General features: G+C 41.6%; 1 protein-coding gene across 1 annotated transcript; it reads right to left on the reverse strand.

The window, feature by feature from the left end:
- Nucleotides 1-8,392: 8,392 nt before the first annotated feature.
- On the reverse strand, nt 8,393-18,951 carry HS3ST1 (heparan sulfate-glucosamine 3-sulfotransferase 1). The gene is made up of 2 exons (XM_090035598.1): nt 16,256-18,951; nt 8,393-11,767 (listed from the first exon to the last, which is right to left on the reverse strand). Coding segments are annotated over exons 1-2 (1,071 nt in total). The 5' UTR covers nt 16,257-18,951; the 3' UTR covers nt 8,393-10,697.
- Nucleotides 18,952-22,350: the final 3,399 nt, after the last annotated feature.

Here is a 22,350-nt window from a genome sequence, read left to right on the forward strand (position 1 = left end):
TTCCAGCCCTAAAATGATTATAAGTGTAGCCACAAGATGATAAACAGAAAAAACTGGTTTTGGTGTTGGATTTTGAATTATCTTTTTTAGGTTCAGTAGATCTTATTTTATGACACAAGGGTCAGAAGGATTAAGTAAACCCAGAAAAAATGTACTATTTCACATCTGTAACTCTAGATTAAATCTGTCTATCCAAGAGCAGATTAGCAGGATTAAGATTATGGTCAAATTTATAAAATATTAAGTATTGCCATTGGGGTAAATAGCTCCTTTCATTGGTAACAGGATGCAGGGGTTTTAGCTTCTATAGTATGTGGTCAAAGTTCCTTGCTAGCAGGTGCTTGCTGAAAATAGATTTCATAGACATTCGGGCTGGAAGGGACCTCGTAAAATCACAGGGTCCAGCTCCCTGTCCAAAGAGCAGGAAGCCAGCTAGGGTCAAAGGATCCCAGCAAGATAAGCATCCAAATATTTCTTAAAAGTGTCCAGAGTAGGTGCTTGCACCACTTTTGGGGCGAGTCTATTCCAGGCCTTGAGGATTTGGATAGTATAGTAAAGAAGATTTTCTTTATGTCCAGCATAAAACGGTTTTGCAGGAGTTTGTGACTGCTGGACCTTGTCATTCTTTGGGGTGCTCTGGTGAAAATGTGTTCTTCCAGATCCTGATGCACACCCCTTGTGTAGGCTATCACCAAGTCATCCCTGTTCCTGGGATTCTCCAGGCAGAAGAGTCCTATAGCTTGCAGCCTATCTTCACAAGACCTGTTCTCTTGCCCTCTGATTATGCACATGGCTCTCCTCTGGACTCTTTCAAGCTTTTCCACATCCTTTCTGAATTGTGGCAACCAGAATTGGATGCAGTACTTCAGCTGAGGCCTCACCAAGGCTGAGTATAGTGGGAGAACAATATCCTTGGTCTTGCTCGAGATGCATTAGTAGATGCAAGCCAGAGTTTTGTTTGATTTCCTAGTTGTGGTATCGCATTGGTTGGTCATGTTCACCTTGTGGTCAATCATGACCTCAAGCATGGGTGTCTGGTGCCTCTTAAGTTGTGGGGGGGCACGTGCCCTCTCCCCATGACACCAGTCAGTAACTGAGGGGGAGGGCCCCCCTGCAGCCGATCTCACTCACTAAAAGCAGCTGTGCCACTTCCAGAACTCACGCAGCCACTTCTGGAAGTGGTGCGGCTGCTTTTGCTAGTGGCCACACTCCAAAGCTGGTGCTCACAGGAAGGGTGGTACACACAGCCCCCAGGACACCATTTCTGACACTGCTGCCACAGATATTCTGCTCCCACTCATCTGACATCTCCTTACTGCCATACTTCCAGATAGACAGAATACCCTCAAGTCCCCTGACTTCCAGTGCAGTAGCTGCTTTAGCAGCACCATCCACAACACCTGTATCCAGCACTCTTCCCAGCTCTGGTGACGACTCGGGTACTGAGTCATCATGCCCTGCTGCCTGGTACAGTACAACTCTACCCCACTCCACATGGCCATAATGAGGATATGGGCATGTGAGGAAATGTGAAGCCTTTGCAGGGAGGTGGGGGCAGGTGAGTGGATGGGTCATGCTTACAGCTAGCAGGGTGGAGAGGCACTATGATGCTTCTCCTTCCCAAAGCCCATATGCAAACCAGTCTTCAGAAGGTCACAAGGCCAAACCCACTTGTCTTCTCTCCCAACTCTCCTTAGCCCCTCAGGGACCAGTGGCTGCTACAGGTCATCCTCATGAAGAAGCTCCTCTCAGCTGCCCAGAGAATTGGCTCTGAAACTGCACCCCTCTCTCCCTTGCACTCATGGAAAGGCACTAAAAGCATTAAGCAAGGTCTTCAGGCAAAATGTAAAACACAGGCACAAATGCTACCATTTTGCACCTCACCCCAGTTGGGAGAACCACAGGTCAGGGAGAAGAGATAACATACAGCTATTTATGAGAACCACTCGAGTTGTAGTACAGCAGGAGTGAGAAGTACCAGTCCTGCATGGACACAGCACTGCAATGTCTCTCTTGTAAGGGAAGGATGGGGGAGGATTAAAAGCTCCACTGGCATCCCCAGAGTGATCAGTCCCTCTGTTACTGCAGGGATGGTCTGAGCTCTGGCAGGACCCTAAGTCCCTGGACTCCCGGAAAGTGCAGACAGCAGTTCCTGGAGAGTGACCCAGCTTGAGATGGCAACCAGTGCATTGGGGGAGCTGGCAGAGTCCCAGCACTGGGAAAGAAGTTAATGGACAGGGTCCTGGACCATTTTGCAGCCACCTACAACACCCCTGACAATGCTGCTTCCCAGAGAGAGTCCATAGGTCCCTGTGTCCAGGGTCGTGGGAAAGGCTACCACCCAGCCCCCAATGGTATGCCATGCTCTACTCTGGGGAGTCTTCCCAGGGACAGCAGGAATAGGGGTTGTGTGGGAGGGATCCCTAAATGCCAGTCATGGGGGAACAGTCCTCACTGGACTCTGACTGGAGGAGTGGGGCAAGGGAGAAGGAATGGGGCAAGGGAGCCAGTGACCTGTGGTCTGAGGAAGCAGAAAGGCCCCTGGCAGGCCCTGCTCTGGTGGCAGGCAGTATGCAAAAGGAGTGGGTCTGGGATGCCTGGGGCCAGAGGCTAGAGCCATTTATGACACTGCTTCTCCCTGAGCTGATCCACCTCCCCCAAGCCCCACCCCCCAGTCCTGATGGTCATTCCATGTACACAGGCCCCCCACAAATGGTCCCAGGACACTCCCTGTAGGGTGCAGTAGTTCTGTGAAACACAGGGAGGGTGCAGCTAGCCTTCTGGGTCAGACAGTTGCTGGGATGGTGGTTGATATTGGAGCCTGTCTGCCCTGGCTCATCCACCTGCCATGTGGAAGGCCTGAGGGGAAGCTTTTCTGTTCCCCATGACCTCTTTCCTGCTCTGGATTCTGCTGTGGGGGATTGCCCTCCTCGCTGTGGGGTTGGGCAGCCCCTGGCCTTGGGCTTGATCTCGCTGCATGAGGTGGGCCTCAGGAGTGACTGAAGGTCACAGGGTTGAGGTCCCCACAGGGGGAGCCTGGGACCCAGGAGCAGAGGGGTGAGCCCCGCTATGGGGGACCCCCGCCAGGCCCCATCCCCTGCCTGCTCCCCCAACCCCTCTGAGCACAACCAGCCCCCATCTGCTCTCCAAGCCACATCAATGGCTGCCCTGGGCACCCCAGCTCCTGGCTTTTTAAGAAGAAAAAAAAGCCCTGCACTTACCAGTTCCTGCCAGGTGAGGTGAGGGTGACCCCTTCTGCCCCACCATCCCGCACTGCATGGCACATTCTACCACAACCCCCACCTGCTTTCCCAATGCCCACCATGGCTGTCCTACCCAGCCCCAGCTCTCAGTTCTTAAAAAACAAACCCTGCACTCACTGGCTTCTGGGGGATCACTTGGCAGATGAGTGCTTTTTTTTTTTTAAAGAACCAGCAGCTGTGGCCAGGTAGGGCAGCCATTGATGGGGCTGGGAGACCGGGCAGGGGATGGGGCCTGTTTGATTCAGAGATTCGGCCAATTCAGATTACCTAATCAAATCATTGTCCCCTGAATCAGTCAAATCCAAATCTGAAGTGAATACTAGCCACTTCACACAGGCCTAATGATTATCTGCACCCAGCAGCCAATTAAGGTTTGCCTGGGTGCTCAGCTGTACTCGGCAGTCTCCAGCAGATGGGGAGGCTGCAGGACTTGATGGGAGGTGTGCAGGATTGCCCCCGCCTATACACCTTCCTCCACTGCACCCCCAAGAGTGAACTTGTATACAGTTCACTCCTGATCTAAACCAGGTTGTTCAGAGAAAGCTGCATGTTTTCAATCAATTCCTCTCTCTGGCTTTTTGAATATCTGCATGTGTCCCTTATTATGTTGCAAAGACTTTTAAAAAGAAATATAAACTCTCCTAATCCTTTAAATAAACTAATTGCTCAGGGACAGACTGACGTCTTTGTTCATGGTAGATGGCACCATAATACAGAAGAAATCTCATTTACCGAAAGTATAAATGCAAGAGAGTAAGGATGTGGTTAGGAAGAAACTTCAGTTATGGGCAGGATTCAAAACCTGTTCACGTCACAGTTCTTCTGAAGTACCTGGCATTGGTTACATTCACAAAGGAAATGCCAGACCAGGTAGTTTCTGCTATGATTCTGTTTAATGGATTTGATATTTCTATCTTGCCCCTCACACAGATTTGGTCACGTGTATATACATTTAAGTATATTATAATTGACATTTTACTTACATAAAAATCATAAATGCAGGAGTAAGCCCTTTAAAAAGCTACAAAATGAAGAAGATCCTCCTTGCACTCATTATTTTTATAGGTATATTCCACAAAGGTTTGTTCCTATTGTATTTCTGTATAACATTTATGCATTATTACAAAATAATGCCTTCTTTATGCATATCTAAAGTCACAAAAACTGAATTGCAGAAAATGGCATAGTCTAGGTAAGTGATTCTCAGTCCTCTACTACCCAGCGTGGCTTTAAAGCCTTTCAAAGGTGTTATATAATGTTAGCACTATTAGGTGTGCAAATACGATTCACAAGATAAACCCAGAGATTTTAACTAGGAATCCATAGCATCCAAAACATTCTGACTTGTTGTGTTCTTTCTGAGTTCTTTGCAGTAGAAGAATGTGTCTGTAGTCCAAAAATGAGTGAAAACAAACAGATGGCATTTTATGAGGGTGCCTTTAGCATATTAAGGGGTGCCTTGAGACTATCAAAGGGTGCTGTCAGTCTGCAAAGTTTGAGATGCACTAGGTTAGGTATAAAAAAAAATCAGTCTGTGATTCTGATTACTTCAGAAGTAATAACCCATGCAGTTCAAGTGTGTATGCTGTAATAGTGCATGTAAAATTGCATCTAAAGGGAATATTAAATCCCTTTGTATTATACTGTTCCATTTGCCAAATATATCAGTTTCACCTATCAACATATTTGATCATGTAATAGTAGTCCTTTATGTAATACAAAGAGGTAGGAGACTGTGTCCAATTAAAATCTCAGACATAATCTACTTTCCTTTTTCTCCCCACCCCTTTTTGTGTATCTTTCCTTTTTATGAAAAAATACGGTAGACAAAATGTGGAAGAGGAAAGATAGCAAACAAAACTGCAAGAGGAGAGTCTATAAGACCATGTTATGACAAATTAACAATGTGTATTGCAAAGACCCTTTTTCTTCGACAGCTAGCTGACTATTGACTTCTCTGAACTTGAATTAGGCAGTGGGAGCTGGCCAATTCAAGACTACATGTTACATGCAGGGTGTGATATCACCACTGATGTGCTGATTATTAAAACCCTGCAATATGAGGCAGGGGATCCACTTTAGTTTTTCCAAAGTTTAACTGTAGACTGGACTGGACTGGACTGTAGTAAGTATACATTACATAACATCCAGACCAGAGGATGAAGTAAATAGGGATTTTTCCACTGACTGTACTATAAGTCGTGATCATGCAAAGATCCCCTTCTTGGTGAACCAGTCTGTTCTCACAGAAGCCTTGGCAGGATGAGGACCTTACATTTTGTTTTGGCAGAACACAGTGTCATCAGCTAATGAATAAAAATATCAGATAAACACAACCATATTAAAAAGTGATAGAATAGTTAAAAGCAGCCATTGCTTTCAAAAGCAATACAAGGGGATATCCAAAAACTGGCCAAGCCAAAATTTTCTTAGCCTTTATAATTAAACAAGATGAAGTCATTTGAAGCCAACAAGGCTGGTTGTTTTAAATATCCAGCTGCTGCTCTCTAGCTTGACTCGAATATATTATTTATCTGGGAATGCATTTAATATCTGCAGCATCACTGTTTGGGTTTATTGCACTATTAACTTTAAAATTATATCCACTATTGTGTGGGTGGCAAGTTGAAAATGTAACATGGATAGGTTATTGTTACGGGAAAAGAGAATACTGCTCTCCCTTTGCTAATGTTCCAAGAAACATAAAGGTTATTTCTGTTTCTTTTTTGGCAAGAAATATATTAATAAAAGTTGCTTCAAGTCTAATAGGATCTTTACAGATTTCTTATATATAACTGTCTTTCCAATAAAACTGTATTGTGAAGTTACGGAACTGATTCTCAATATATCAGTTTATTTCTTCCAGTTCAACTGAAAACTCATGGAGAGAAAATAAGTCAAGTGAAATGTATAGGATTAAGAGTGTGGTAAAATGATATTTTGCTGACAAAAGTAGGGACAATACCTCATTTATAGTTCAGCAGGTATATATGTAGAAGGTAGCTCAAAACACTATTTAAACCTTCATAATACTGTTTCAGAACCAGTTCTTCCAAGTGTGGTATAGATTCTAGTTGTCATTTGGGACTGCACATTAATCAGAGACTAAAACCATGGGTTATAGCAGAGAGGGATGGGAAGGAACCACTGTGCTGGGAATATGGTAAGTGCACCCTCCAAATTTACCCCTACCATGACACTTCTGCTGGATGCTGTGTATATTCCCTGATATGCTTGTCCAGCTGTGCTACCTGATTTTGAAGGAAGGTACATGGTGACAGTTCTTGCCTCCTTTTGAATAGCTGGAGACTGTGCATGGTTGTAGGGAGCTGTACCTGTGCTAGATAGATCCCAACTCATACACGACAGGGTGAACTGATTCTGGCACCCTTTATTATGCCCCCAGTGTTGAATTTCCATGTAATTCTATTTTTTTAATTGGCTAATGTAAAGCACTAGAACAGCAGGTTAGTTTATTACTCTGTCTCTTCCTCCCATCCCATATTAAGTCCAAAGCAATGTTGGGTTTTTGAGGCTATTTTGGGTGGGGGTCAAGTATATGAAATTTCAGCCACATAAGTAATTTGGGGGGGCGGGGGGGGGGAGGTCTAAATTGGAACATAGGCATTTAGAATGATTGTGCAATACCACTTACAATAGTATTCTAGGGAAAAGTCGTAACAAAATCCAGGCCTTTTGCTGGGAGATTCCTTCTTCAGCAAATCTTGTCAAAGGTTTTTATCTCTCTGAAGGCCAAGATCCATTTTTCTGACTCCCTAGGTTTATCATTACTGTTTAAACTCAGTCCTTTCCTCCTCTTAAGTATGGCCAGTATGGTTGCCATTTTTCTAAGGGTTGCATATCAGGAATAAAGGAGTAGGCTTAGCACGTCAATGTCACCTTGACTAACGACTAGATTGGAAAATAATAATTTCTGCTTTCAGTCAAGGGGAATGGTAAGCCTAATATATTAGGCTCTAGTAAGGTACAATATTTTATTTTGTACTTTGCAAGAATGAGAACATGTTTGCCTGGCAGCCCTCAGGAAAGCTTCTGGAAATATGCCAAAGTGACTGCACTTCAAACCTACGACTGTAGAATTTTTACAAATTTCTATAGCTATATTGCTGAACATTTGAAAGGCCTTTATGGGGATTGGCTTCATTTATTAATAGAGCTGACCAAACACCTTTAAAACTTGCTGTAGATATTTACTTAAATTTGAATTCACTTCAGTCAAATATTGTCTCTCTATTCTGTTCATTTTTTGTACACAGTGTTATAAAAATGTTTACTGACAGAAATACAACATGGAAAAGGAGCACTGAAAACTAAAAATGAAGTATGTGCACTCAGCATCCTAGTTCTCTGTGCTATGTTGATGAATCAGTGAATACAGCAACATTCGACCTACCTTTGTTTCGACTCATACCTAATGCAGGCAAAAAAAAATGTTAGCAGAAAATAAGATACTCAAAATACATGACATTTTTCAGAAAAGATACTGAACACACAAACATATGTAACACCCATGTGCATATGCTCCCCCAGAAAAAGCACCAGTTACATACTATTTTCGCCTCAAAATTTATGTATCAATATATCAACCCCACTCAGGTCATTTTCTCCGGTTCTCAGCCTGCAACGCTTCTAAATGGTTTCTCTGCCTCACAGCTACTCTTCACAGATGCAGCAGTGGCAGCCAGAGAATTGGAATGCTTGCATGAGTCTCTCCAGTCGTCATACCCTCCACCTCCGTGAATCCTGGCTCCATCATACATCCATACACAGGGGTGTATTAATCCTGCAGGCACGCTTAATTTCCCAGCCCTACTTCTATAGAGAGTAGAAGAGATGGAAGGCTCCCCCCACAATGAACTTACATTGTATTATTGGGGCAGCAATTAGCAATGCGATCAGTAGCAAAAAGACCCCCAAACATTACCTGAATGCAGCAAGCTATTGCCATTGCTAAATAATTAACCACATGCCAAATAGGAGTCAGAGTCTCAATTCTGTTCATCAAATGCAAAAGTAGCCAAATAAAAAGTTTAGAAGATGAAATTCATAAAATATTTTATTTAGTACAATCTGATCTCATGTTGAATCTTTTCAAATGTTTGCTTATGTTTTAAAAATAATAGTCTCTCTGACATTGAACACAGCTTCAGCAAGTGCAGAAGTATTTGGGAATAAAGCAACTACATGTGTTCATTTAAGCAGCACACTATGTGGGAAGTTTGCTTCCCACATAAGGTATAAGCAGATGCCCCTGACTAACACAGCCCACCTTGAAGCATTCTCCTACTTACCAGAAAAAGTTACTATACTTAAAATTAGGTTATATAAAGAAATGTTTGTCTGCTCTAAAAGTTGATGAAAATCCAGCCTTCACTGTATGCTGCCATTGTATATGTGATTTGTAAACTGTAGATCTTGACAGTCTCCAGTTACAATTGAGAAGCTGGTAGGTTAAGTGCCATTTTTGATCTGAAATCAGGTTTACAACATATGGAAATCCCTACTTCTGTAGACAAGGAAAGTCATAATGTGCACCAATGGATCGCATTTTAGTTACCAACATTTGAGGTAGGCATAAAAATTACTCCCAGAGGGTTAATTCCAATATAGTCAGGGTGTTAGATGTGGATCAAAACAACACATGGCATCATTCTTGGGAGCAAGAAGAGAAGAAAGAGAGAAATCTGTTGGGCTGCTTGTAATTTGCACTCCAGCCACATAAAGGAACCTTAAGCTGATAGAGGGCATATCTGCACTCAGGGCAGGTCTAAGGAGGCTCAGTGGTACAGTTGCACCCTCCACACTTGTTTTCTGCTCTGTCCACATATCATCAACATTTCTATTCAGGCAGTGTTGTGGGAATCAACTGATTACAAAGCTCATTATAATCTACTGATTCCTGCTAATCTGTCTTAACTCCATGTGTTAATGGTCCTCTCTCCTTGTTAGTGGTCTTCCATACTTTTGTTGTTAGCCATTCCTGGTAATATCTCTCTTCTATTTCAAAGCTCTGCAGGATGGTTTTAGGTCAAGCTAAAAATCTTAAGACAGGAGTTATAATATTAAGTCTGGTATAGAAATGACTGACAGTGAAGTACTGGAAACAAGATGCTCAGGAAGACCAGATTTTGTTTTATGAATCTGAATAAGACACATACATTTAACCATAACTACAGGACTAATGCAACACTATATTTTAATGATTTTAACTATTTTTGCTAGCTTGTTGTGGTTTTTAAATTTAATATATAATCTAGCAAATTAACAAATATTCCAAGAGTTACATATTTTTTGCCTTCATCCTAAACTGAATAATATAGTGCTAGGCCACTAGTTTATTAGTAAAGCTTCTAGTTTCTCCTTAACTGGAGAAAAGTGCATGTCGTGTTATATGTGATGTGGCACATCATCTGTAACACCACCTTTCCAAAACCCTAGATTCACCCATTTTTGCACTTGCTTTTGTTACTTACTATATTCAACCAGAACAACATACTGTACATGTGTCTTAGAATAAGTAAGGTTTTTAGATTCTAGAAGTTGGTCCACCTCGTCTGCTTGAGAGTAGATGTTGGTTTTAAGTCATTCTGAAGCAGAAATGCTGTAAAATTTAGGAACAAGTGTGAGCAAACTTTTAAATGTATCAGTATTGCTTAAATCCTTCTCTTCGCTCTCTTTTGTTATACATGCACATTCAGAGAATAAAGGGAGTTCTCATGATGACTGTACTGTAATTCTGTAGACAACTGGCTTTTATGAGTTTGTCCCCATAGAATCTTTAAAGGTCCACCATGAAATGAGCATTGTACTGCCAAAGAATTCCAGGGACACTTGTTATAACATTAAATATGAAGGCAAGTCCTGTAGCTAACTTCCCTTAGTACAGAAAATTCTATTGTTCCAAGCATGTGTCCCAAAATGTATCTGACATACCATGTACCTAACTGTATAAAGCAGCCTAGAAAACTTTGCTGACCATGGAAATATTTTAAAATATTAAACCTGAGATGCTAAAAAGAAAGAAAATAGAAGTATAAAGCTCAAATAGTCATTAACAATGAAAGAAAAGAGCCTAGGTACTGTGTTTTGAAGATTTAGGCCATTCTGATTACTTTTCTCGAATTGAATTTCTTATTTATTAAAAAGACAAGACAATCTCAGGAGAACATCTTCCGCAGTTCTTTCATATAGAGACATAATACACAATGTTAACAACCATGTAAAACAATACAAAATGCTTCCAAATTCAACAAGTAGAAAAATATAACTAGTTTATATGGCAATTGTGAATCTAATACTGTACAGAAGTATTTATGGAATTTACAAATAAATTATAGCTTAAATGCCCTTTTTAAAAGTTCTAAATGTACAGTGGAATATAGGCTCTGAAGCTTATCACTAACTTACCACAAATTAGTGCCAGTCAAATGTTCTGCCAACAAGCTCAAAGAATTTCCTATTGGGTTCATGAAAATACTCATGCAGTTTATCAAGTAAACGGGAGTCTATTTGTGGGTGCGCTCTTCCTTTTGATTCATGTAAGCAACGTTCCCTACCACTGTCCCTTAGACAATAAAAGCCTTTAGTTTTATTGAAATAAAAGTTTGAAGCATTTATCTGAGGGGACAACCTTAAAAACCTCTCTACCTTCTCTATTTCTGGGAAGGGATCTTTGATTAGTTTATCCCCATCTACAATGTGAATGTGACCAAGAGGGAAGTACTTCAACCAGTTTTCCATGTGAATATAATATAAGCTTCTATTTATTGCCTTGTAGTCCACGTTGAGTTCACCATCTTTAATCAGAACTTGTTCAATGGAAGGATACGGCTTGTGCTTTTGCACATGATTATAGAACACTTGGGTGTAATCTGATAATACTCTCTCACTTGGATCTCTTAAAATAAGGAGTAATCTTATTGATTCATTCATGTTATAAACTCTTTCAGGCACTTTGGGTGATGTGAAATATGCTGGGGTTTTTTCCACTGTGATCTGACGGGGATAAGAGAATGGCATTTGATTAATATACCACTGTAGTCCATGTCCATAATGATCTTCCCAGTCAAAGAAATGGACTTCACTTTCTGCTGCTGCAATATTTGGATGGAGACTCAACATCTCCAATAAGGCTCTTGTTCCACCTTTTCTTACTCCAATGATGATCGTTTGTGGTAACTGCTGGCGAGATCCATTAGAATGAATATTTTCTTTAAAGTTGTTTTTGAGAGATGTTTTCTTTAAAAGTTCTTTCTGAACAGACTGAGAAGGAGCCTCTTCCTTAGGATGTACAGCTGGTCTGGAAGGCACTATATGAGGTTGAGCAATAAGCAGCACAGCTCCCAGTAGAAAAGCTGCCATGGCAAAAGTTCTTAGTCTGGTTTCACTCAACCAGGTAATGGGGTAGGTAGCAATTTCCACATAGAACAGTCTTTGAAACTTGTGTTTCTTTCGCTGAGTGTACTTCTCAAGCAGAAAAGTCACTAGGAAAAGAAAGAAAAACACATTACTCTCAGATATATCACTGCTAAAAGCTAAATTGAGATGCTAAACATTATCTCAGTTTCTGCAGCATTTCAAATCTCCTAATTCTCTCAAAGTTAGACTTAAAAATCACTAGATATTGTTAATCCTTCAAAATGAATGCAAAATGAATGCAACTTCCCAACAAAATGTTTACCAAAGATTTGGAGAGAAGACTATTATAAAGCTTTCTCTGGTACCTAAGTTGGAGTGTCATCATTTTGATTTGTTAAGAGATTTAGAGTTGTACTGGTTTAACCTGAGAATTTGGTACTATTACCTGCAAGTGTGGTAATGTCTTGGAATCAAAACTTAGAAAGAAAAAGGACAGTAAGTCCCTGGCCCATACATAAGAGTAAATGGGAATTCTAGGAACTGTAGTCTTCAGAGGGCTCATATGACTGCAACCTAGAAGCAAGTTCTGTTGGGAGAAAAGATTCAGGCAATAAAAGCAGAGTTACCTTGGACTACAGAAGATCTAAGAGGGCTATGGTGTTCCACTGGAAGGTCTATGTAAGAATGGCCTAGAGAAAAATGAAGCAGAGTGACATTCACTGCACATGCAGGTTCCCTTGTGTAGAATCTTGGGTGGAGTAAGTTCTCCTAAAACACTGTCTACAAAAGGTGGCAAAATCCATTCAATGAAAGGGAAGAATGTAAAGGAAGGTGCTTTTTTAAGGAAGGAACATGTTTTCTTATTGAATAACTATGTAGAAAATTAGATTTTTATTTTTCTTTTACTATTGTTGGAAGTAGAAAACTTTGATTTTCTTTTCTCCCCAAAGGGTCAAATCTTGAGTATGTTAACTCCTTTGACCAGGCAAAAGGGAAATGGGGGTACATCTGGGAAAATGAAGCACCATTGCACCCTGATTTTGGAATGAGCCAAGATGTCCCTCTTATAATTATTCTATAGATACACCATGTTTGGAGTTCTAGAGTCTATCTTTACATACCTTTTTAAATTGAACATTTCTGCAAAAATGACAAATAAGTACGTGTTGGTGCTGACAGTTAGCTGCAGTCACATCTTGGGATAAGAAAACATCAAACATATTACTGAATATCACTTTGTGAGTTGATTAAATGCATTTGCCATAATGTAGAAGTTTGCTTTTAGCAAGAGATCCAGGTTTATACTGTAATGTGATTTTCATTTATTTCAGTTTGAATGCTTAATTTTGTTCTTAAAGAACAGAACACTTTTTGGCATGCTGTTATTAAGTTGAATAAACCTGCAAGAAATGTCGCCTCTGTTTCTTGATCAGTGTGATTAGTTTTGGACCTTGGACATCTTTGTCAAGTTGGAATTTGCTGGAAAGTACCAAACCTTCCAGCTAACCATTCTCTGAGCCAGCCACAGGTTCTTTATACTAAGTGTCTACCATTACTTAGCTGCAGTGAAGGTGTTAGCTTAGACAATATTTTAGGCAACTATCAATGTTGTTTAAACCTAGTAGTTGTTTCTGGTAGATTAAAGGCTCTGGTATGTTACTTGTATTTGAACAAGGCATGGGTGTGCCCCAAATAGAATATGTATCAATGTATCTTGTTCTTCATATTGATTATTCTAATATAATAAAGGGATTAGTCCATCTGTCTGTCTCTCCATAATGCTCTTGGAGCACTCGGACTAGTTACAGAAACAACCAGTCAGAGTGCTCCGAGAGCGATATGGACAGGAGGCGGCAGCAGTGGCACGGCACCATGATTGTGGGGATGGAAGGGACAGACTAAGGGGGCCAGGCCAGCACTGCTGGCATCGCCCCCACCATGGCCCTGCTCCCTGGAGGTGGTGGAGCGCCACCGTGACAGCAGGGATGAAGCACGGTGGCGAAGCCAACAGCGCTGGCCTCTCCCCTACCTCCCTGGCCCTGCTCCTTAGAGGCAGCAGTGGTGAGGGTTGTTGGCAGAGGTGGTGGTAGGGCAAGCTTCCCCCCTTGCTCCTGGGAGGCTGTGGTCATGCGGGGGGGAGGGGTTAGGGTTAGCAAGCTTCCCCCCGTCATTCTTGATGGGCAATTCGCTAGTTCCCTCTCATTTGTAGTTGTTATTGTTCAATAAAAAAAATGGAGCTGTACTGTTAGCCAGCAGACAGAGACTCAAAATGGGTCTGAAGAAGATATGGAAACCTGAAGAAGATATGGGAGACTCAAAATGGGTCTGAAGAAGATATGGGAAGATATGGGAACATGACTTTGTAGAGCTCTTCTGAAATGTATAGGGTTTTCAGGAAGAACTACAAACTGCCTTGTGTAGGACGGATGACATGGTCTGTTTTGTGAAAGAAGATGTATGGAAACTCCGTGAAGTAATCTTTTGAATTTTCTTCCTTTTTGGCTCCCAACTCAAGTTTTTGATACAGGGGCAAAATATGGGTATATGTTAATCCCTCTCTCCCACGCCACCCTTCTAAACATGGTAGAGTTTTTGCCATGTCATTGATACTCTTGCTAGTAGTTTTTTTATCTCTGCCTTAACTAAATAAGAAATAGTATGGCTGCTGCTGACAGGAGGATTGGCAGTACGACAAAGCCTCCACTACAAGTAACTTTTTCTGGGCACCCTGAATGACTACTGGACCCTCATATTTAGCAGCAATATGAGCAAACACTGCAGCAACAAGGGCTTAGAAGGAGACTGAAGACCATTATATTAAGACTATTAAATAACAAACCTGAATTAATTTTTGAGGCCATTAAATAAAAGAAACAACCACTTCTCTCTATCTTTTAAGAATGAAAAGTTTATAACCTGTAAGAACTGGTTACAGCCCAAATCTGCACTATCAACAAGACTTGTTTAACATTTAAAGATCTAATCTCAGAAACACTTACTCATGAATAGTCAATTAGATTACCAATGAAGAACCTGATGCAACCCATGACACATGCTGGCACAATATACACCTTTTCAGTAATTTAGAAGGAGTGTCCCCATACGCACCAGTCATTACATTTTATTTTTGTGTATTGTTTGTTCAAGAAGGCATCAGATAATATATGATATATGGTAGTATTTTTAGTATTTATTGCCTTTATTCATGCCAAATTAACCATATCCTCAACTGTCTTTGCATTACTCCTTTTTGCTTGCATCCAATGATGCTTTATCTCATCTTTCTTTTTAATATACACAGTTTGTATTTGATTTGACAGATATTTGAGCCATTTCATTTGTGTTGTGTTCAAGTAATATAAAACAATGGACAGTACCTCTCACACATAATAAATCGTATAAATTTTATACAGAAACCATATATTGGATAAGCAAAATGAAATCCATGAATAAAATTGCATATGGATCAATTTATCATCTCAGTTTTCTTCTCCCGTGCCCTCCCTAGAACATGATATAAATCTGCATTTTATTTAGTACAATGACAATAGTTTATATAAAATAACAATGCTAGCATACATTATATAGCTGTACAATTCGTGAACCTTCAAGAATTTATAACAGCCAGTTTGCCAAATTACTTTTCTTCTTTGAGATTCCCCTCCATTGCCTCTGCAAGTCATTTAGAGCATACCTGATTTCATAGAATGACTATTTTTCAAATTAGTATAAAATTAACTAACTGCATTGTATTAGTATTATATTTGATACAAGTAAATGAGTGAGTCAGTACAAGAAATACAGTTCATGTTTAAATGTTATTTTAGAGATTTTTTTAACACATTACTTTTTCTTAATCTTTTCAACCTTTTCAGATTAATTAATGAAATCCTAGTAACACAGTTTATTCAGTGAGATTCAATGTGGAGCATGCCAGTTAAATTAGCTGTGAGTTATCATTAAATACCTTGAAAACATTTTCTTTGAAGAAAATGCAGAACTTTTTTTCTTACATTTCTTGTGAGAAAATTTGAGGGGGAGAAAGAGCTGTCATAATTGCTGGATTTCAGCTGATATGAATTAACTTCATCAGTAATATCTATATTGAACAATACTATTTTAGACAAACTTGTAGTCAATGTCTGTAACCTAATTTCTCATATGTGGGAAATCACAAAAAGAAGATTCAGGCTAACACTTTTAAGGAAGACTTAGTGATTTAGGTGCCCAAGTCCACTAGAATTCAATGAGTCAGTAGTTTACCTCCCATACACTTTTCTAAGAATCCCAGCCAAAATTATTTGAGAAGAAGGAACAGAATTGGAGTCTCCTGGTTCTAGTTCTATGTAAATTTTGTTTTAAAAGCAAACAAGGAAAACAAATTTCAATATCTGCATTAAAAACCATAGCTTATTAAACATGATAATATGGGCCATTCTTAGACTAGCCGTGCAAAATATCAAAGAACATTAAAAGATTGATTTAATTATTATATGAAACCAAAAGTTTCTCTCAGTGCCATAAATATCAACTTCAAAGGAAAGACGCTCACTACCATACCAGTTTTCTAATAAAACTACATTGTTTGTACAGTTTCAGAATTGGTAACTTACTCTGTTTAATCAGGTTTCTTTTACTTTAATTTGTCCCACTCCTTCAGTGCTACTGGTAACAGCCTTTGTGTTCACCAGCTTGTGTTTCATCACTGCTCAAGCAGGTCTGGATGATTCTATAAGTAAACTGTCATTAAAGCATTGCTTGTGCTAAATGAGGTAGGGAATTTTAAAGGAAAGAAGTTCAGGATCGACAGACTCTCTGAGCTTGGTCTCATGAGGCTCAGCATCTTCAATAACTCTGCTTGAGGAGTTCTCAGAAGCAGGAACGATGGGACTTACTTACATATTCTGTCTTTATTAATAACACTTGTAAAACTAACTAGGCTGTGGGCAGCCTCCTCTTGGGAGGAAGCAGATACCTTGCTTTGTAAGTAAAATAAGTTAAGCTATTAATTAAACTGAGACCTGGCTGCTCCAAGGACTTCAGTGAGACAGAAAACAGCCACTTGACTTACATGGGTTTCATGTACAAAGGATGGAGAATTCTCACCCTGACTCTTAGCATCAATACTACCACATACTCTACAAAGTCTGGAGAGAATATATGGTGCATGAGGCTAAGCATTTTCTTTCCTGTCCCTACCTTCTTCCTTTCAGAGGTGGAGACCTTCTCTTGAGGGACCCCTGAATACACAAGTGTACAGAAATACAATCTAGCATATGAGATGCCAGAATAAAAGACCTCAGATTCAAGTGCTCACTGGTTCTGGCTCCTGTCTAGTGAAAATCTTCTAGTTGAAAGTAGAAAACAACAAGAGAATTTTCTGGTCCTCTATCTGCAAAGTTACACAAGTGTAACTTGGGCAGAATTTGGATCTTTGGATACTAGACATTTTGTACTGAATTATGCTGGCAAAACCTACTTAAGAATACATATTCAGGCATACAGTTCTGCATAGTTTGAAAAAATCAATTTGGACTACACAATCCTTAAATCTATTAGACTGGCTTATTACATTTGAAAATAATTTAATTGAGTTAATGTAAACTTTCCAAACAACTTTCGAAATGGATTAAAAGTTAAGAACCCAGACAAACAGAATATTTTTCCAAATAGCACTGTTTTCTTAACAGTAGTTATTTTTGTTCTAGTACTTTCATTTTTTAAAAGAATATCAAGTTCTCTGCAAACTAATAGAATGAGAAAAAGTTGTTCTCATTACTTCATGTGCATGCATATTCAAAATGCCATACCTCTACATAGCTATGGAATCTTATTCTCGGCCAATTTGCCAATCTACCTGAAACAGCAACAGAAAGTACCATTTAGTGGTACTGAGATGGGAATACTTCTTAAAAAAGCAAATATTAAGTTATCTATTAAGTGTTCTTAAAAAACTTGAGTGGATTTTCTGTATTTTAATAGTTCCCTACTACAGGAAACCTTTTCCATTGCCCTTCTTATGAAGAGATGTTTCCCCTCAGCTTTTCTCCTTGCACTTTCTAAACCAAAGGGATATAATATTATTTTTAATAGATAAAAAGTTATACAGTTTTTAACATGGTAATAAAATATGTTTAGAACTAGCTTATGAGTATTGGCAAGTGGCATCTACTTTTCAGAGCAATGTGCAAGACAAATGTTTTAAAAGAAACTACTGTACACACTAGTTGAGCTGCTGAGTTCTCAAGGGGCATAAATTATTGATCATCCCTCATAAGAGAGGAAAATCTCCTTTTGTCCAAACAAGATGAAAAATGGTAGCCAAACAAATTAATTTATATAACAAGCAGCCAAATTACACAATCCTTCTTCCTTATGTTCCAAAATTTACATTTTTTTCCCCAAAATAAAAGCTAATGTTCCAGATGTCATTACAGCTCTACAACACTGCAATTTGGAGAGGGGGGTGGAGAAGGGAGTTTTTAGAGCTGATGTGTTACAATGGGAAATCTAGTCCAGACTTGAGTATATTTGAATAATACATAGTTTATAAAAACAGCCTTTTTTGAAGTCCCTATACATTGACTTGTGTGTTCAAGATGCCCGATTTCTGTGTGTGTTATAAACACACAGTATGTGTGTGATAACCATGCATATGAAATATGTGCGGGTATATAAAATACATCTGCTGAAATTGCATATATTGAAATCTGTTTTACTGCTGTACTCACAGTGGTAAATATAGTTTATACAAATTGTCTGGATCAGCAGTTCATGTCTTTAAAAATGGGTGTAGTTTTAACATAAGCAATAAACTAGCATCATTAAAATAGACCGCGGTTATCTGTAACATTCTTTTGTAGACCTTTTTCTTAAAAACTAATATTTCATGTAAAATGATCATAACCTTTATAGAACTGAAAAAAAGAATACTTTAGATCTTAGGTACAACACCTCACATGGACAGAAAGAAATGGATCAGTAGGGTGGAATAAAAATAAATTTGTAGCTTTCTGGGATTTTTGTATGGTGTGCTAAGGCAGAATACCCCCCTCTAAAATAGTTAATTTTGGAATTATGCCAGAATTTCCATTTCCTCATAGAGACAGACTCGTATTATTCTACTTTATTCCCAACCTCCAATAAAAACAAAAGATTTTTTAAAGAAAACACAAGATTAGATCATGGTTTTTTTCCTCTTAAGTAAAATGGTTGGGCTTAGGGTTTTTTTTACTAAAGGGTTTTAACTTTCTACTGCATCAAAATCCCCCTAAGGAAATAACAAAAGTGAAAAAGTGGGGTTTTTTGTTATTATTTTCCCTCTTTCCATTCCAAAATCTCACCCACACTGCTACTAAGAAACTTAATATTAACAGCTTTTAATCCCTACAATCATGCAATTTCTCACCTTCATCTGCAATTGTTCTCAAACACCTGCATGTTATTAAAAAAAATCCAGTTCTTTCATTTCATCTTCCAAGTTGACTCCTACTCCTTCTGCCTGCTTTAACTAACTGCTTCATATGAGACTGGTACTAGATCAGAGTGTCACTGGTGAGGTCATCAATCTGCAACCAATCACCAGACCACCAGTTTTGACAAAACTAGTAAGGAAGGGCTTCTTGGCTACAGGATAGACTTTTTGACAAGAAACAGATGTTAGTCAGGGTGCTTGGTAGTTAAGGCATTAACCTGAGATGTTTGAAACCTAGCTTTAAGTTTCTGCCTGATCTGGTTATGGACTTGAACTTGAGTTTGCCATCTAATAGTTGGAGCAGTCACCTACTGGACTGCATGGGTCCATGTCTCTGGCACAATAATTAATTATTGGTGGAACAGTTTCAGTAGAAGACTGAATGCCTCTACTCGCTTTAGAACAAGTGTGGTGATAAGGGATGCGGTGGGGGGGGTCTCTCATTTTTCCCAATATACTTCCAAAGGTCTCTTAAAGTTTATCTTAATATAAGGCAGGGTAGATTTGTACCATATAGACTAGCCAAAGTGCGTGTGTGTGTAATATATGTAATATAATAGCTATAATATATCTATATTATATATATATTTATATAGAGAGAGAGAGAGAGAGAAAGAGAGAGAGAAAGAGAGAAAGTGCACGCTCAGGCTTTCATAGGCTGAAGCTCACTTCATCTCATAATGTCAAAGGACATGCAAAAAGCAGAGTATAAGAAGGAGAGAGGGATAGGATACAAAAGACAAGAGGGGGGAAGAGACAGAGAGAGGGTCGGAGGAAAGGAGAATTTCTAGAAGAGACAAGCACATGAGCAGTAAACCCACTGGAACAAAGGAGCCACAAAAATTAATCCAGATAATGGGATAAGAATCCAGAGTCCCTATTGAACCCGCATTTAATCCAGTCTGAGGATAATTTCTTGTTCTGCAACTTCCTATCATATTATGTCATATATATCATAACATAATATAAAACAGGATTTATTTAGTTTTAAAGAGCACGTCTTTCTGAAATGGCAAAACTAATTTCCAGTTTATCTCTATCCCTCTCTCGAATTCTCATGGAAGTACAACAGGCAGGAGAGAGTGTACCAGGAATGAAATGCAGGGAGGGTGGGATAAACCACCAGGAGCTTTTCCCAGTATCTTAATCAAGGGAGATATGGCTCCAGATTTGCCATGAAAGTAGTACACATGAACTGTTCTCACTTGGATTGCACACCCAAAATATTTACTTCACTGGCTACACTTGTATTACGAGGGTTGAATTTAAAAAAAGAGAGAGAGCTGTCTGCTAACCTTGATGTATGAATCACTAGCTGCGTTCAACTGAATTGTAGTTCAGTTGCAAGAAAAGTGAAAAATGCACTTGTTAGAAGCATGAGAGAGTACAGAAAGAGAAAAGGCTCATTTTTTTTCTAAGCTTGAGACCCGGTCACAGAAGTCACTGACATGTACTGAATTAAAAACTTTCCTCCCACAACTGTCATGTTTTCCTTCCCCTTAGGCTGTGCTGTAAAAATAATTTCTGAGAGCGATTTTTGCTGGCAGGTGCAATGACGGGCTCTCTTAAGAGGCAGCACTGCTCAAGTCCTGCTGCTCTCTGCAGCAGCGGGTCTCCAGCCCCACAAACCCGGTACGGAGGCAGGCAGCCTGAACTCGCAGGGCTCCCCCCATTTCTCTGGTTTCTCCCGAGAATCCAGGGGCCTGTTTGGCTAAAAAAACCCAGCCGGAGCCCAGTGCCATCACACAGGAAGCAAGAAGAGGCAGGAGTCTGGATTCAAAACCAACCCGGACAAGTGAATGGACAGGCTCTCGGTCTGCTGAGTGTCCCCTCCCGGAGGAGCAGCCACAAGGACCAGCAGCCTCAGGGAAGTCCAGCCTCTGTGGCTATCCCAACCAGCTGCTCCAATAAAAGATCTCAGCCTACGCAGTCCTTGCCTCTTGCATAATTTCTGGAGCATCCTGGCTACCGCCGGGCTCCTAGCTCCGCGGGGAAGCGGCAGCGCTGCCTGAGGAGGGAGCCCCGCGGGCGGGGGGCAGCAGGTGCCTCTGGAGACCCGCGACCGCCGGGCTGGCGGGCATGCTGCGCGCTGTCAAAGCGCGGGAGAAGGCAGCGGCTGGCTCCGGAAAGCCAAGGGAGGGCTCCGGAGCCAGCGCGGGAAGCCGCCGGGGCCGCCCCGACGTGGCGGCCAGGTGCCCGGTGGCGCAGCTCCGCTCCTCCTGGCCGAGGGGAGGCGGCCGCCGCGCGTCGGCACCTGCGGGGCGGAGATGGCCCCGGGGCCGGCGGACAGGTGCGGGCCGCGGACCCCGCTGCCCTCCTTGCCCGCCCCGCCGCGCCGCGCCGCGCCGCGCCGCCGCCGGGGCGCTCACCTGCGCAGAGCCCGCCCCGCACTCACCGCGTGGCCGCTGCCCGTCCTGCCGGGCCAGGCACCAGCCGCCGCCGCCGCTGCCCCAGTGAGAGGCGCAGGGCGAGGGGCTGAGCTAATCCCAGCGGCTGGAGGCGGGGGAGCGAGCGCCCGCTGCTGCCGGCCGCGCTCAGGTGCACCCCCGCGCCCGCCGCCGCCGCCTCCGCTCCCCCGCGCCGGGCCAGCTCCGCCCTCCCGCCGCCGCGCCCCGGGCGAAGGTCCGGAGCTCGGGCTTGGCGCCGCGCCGCGCCCGGGGTGCGGGATAGCAGCACTCGCGCGGCGGCTGGCACCGTCCTGCCGGCGCCGATCCCAGCGCCGCTGAAGCTGCGAAGCGGCCGTGGAGGCTGGATTGCTGCCTGGAAGGGAGCTAACGCCCTTTCCCCACCCAGGTGGGCGCCCGCTCCGGATCCGCAGCCGCCCCCCGCCCCCCGCGAAGCCGCGACCCGGGATCCTGCACACGCCTGCAAGACAAACAGCCTCTCGAATTGCTTGCCCCTGTGTTTACGGGGTTGTCAAGCGTTTCTCTTTCCTCTTTCCTTGTGTTTGTATTTCTCCTACTACAAGGACGCCTGCCTCTAAAATCATAATAATAGGCATGGGCCTGATGTAAACAGTAATTAGCCTAATAAAATCACTTGGATCCATGCTCTCCACTTATTCAACAAAGATGAAAAGTGCAGGAAATGGAAATACAGATAAACGTGTGCTCAGAAAAATAATGGAGGTACCTGAAACTCATCCAGCTATGTACAGAAAGTAGAAAACAAGTACTCATCTTCCCCCTTCAGCACACACATACACACACCTCCCTTCTCCCCCAGCTCCAATAA

The sequence above is a fragment of the Crocodylus siamensis genome, chromosome 2 (genome assembly GCF_052110815.1).
Source record: "Crocodylus siamensis isolate JL-2025a chromosome 2, ASM5211081v1, whole genome shotgun sequence".
Taxonomy (NCBI): Eukaryota; Metazoa; Chordata; order Crocodylia; family Crocodylidae; genus Crocodylus; species Crocodylus siamensis.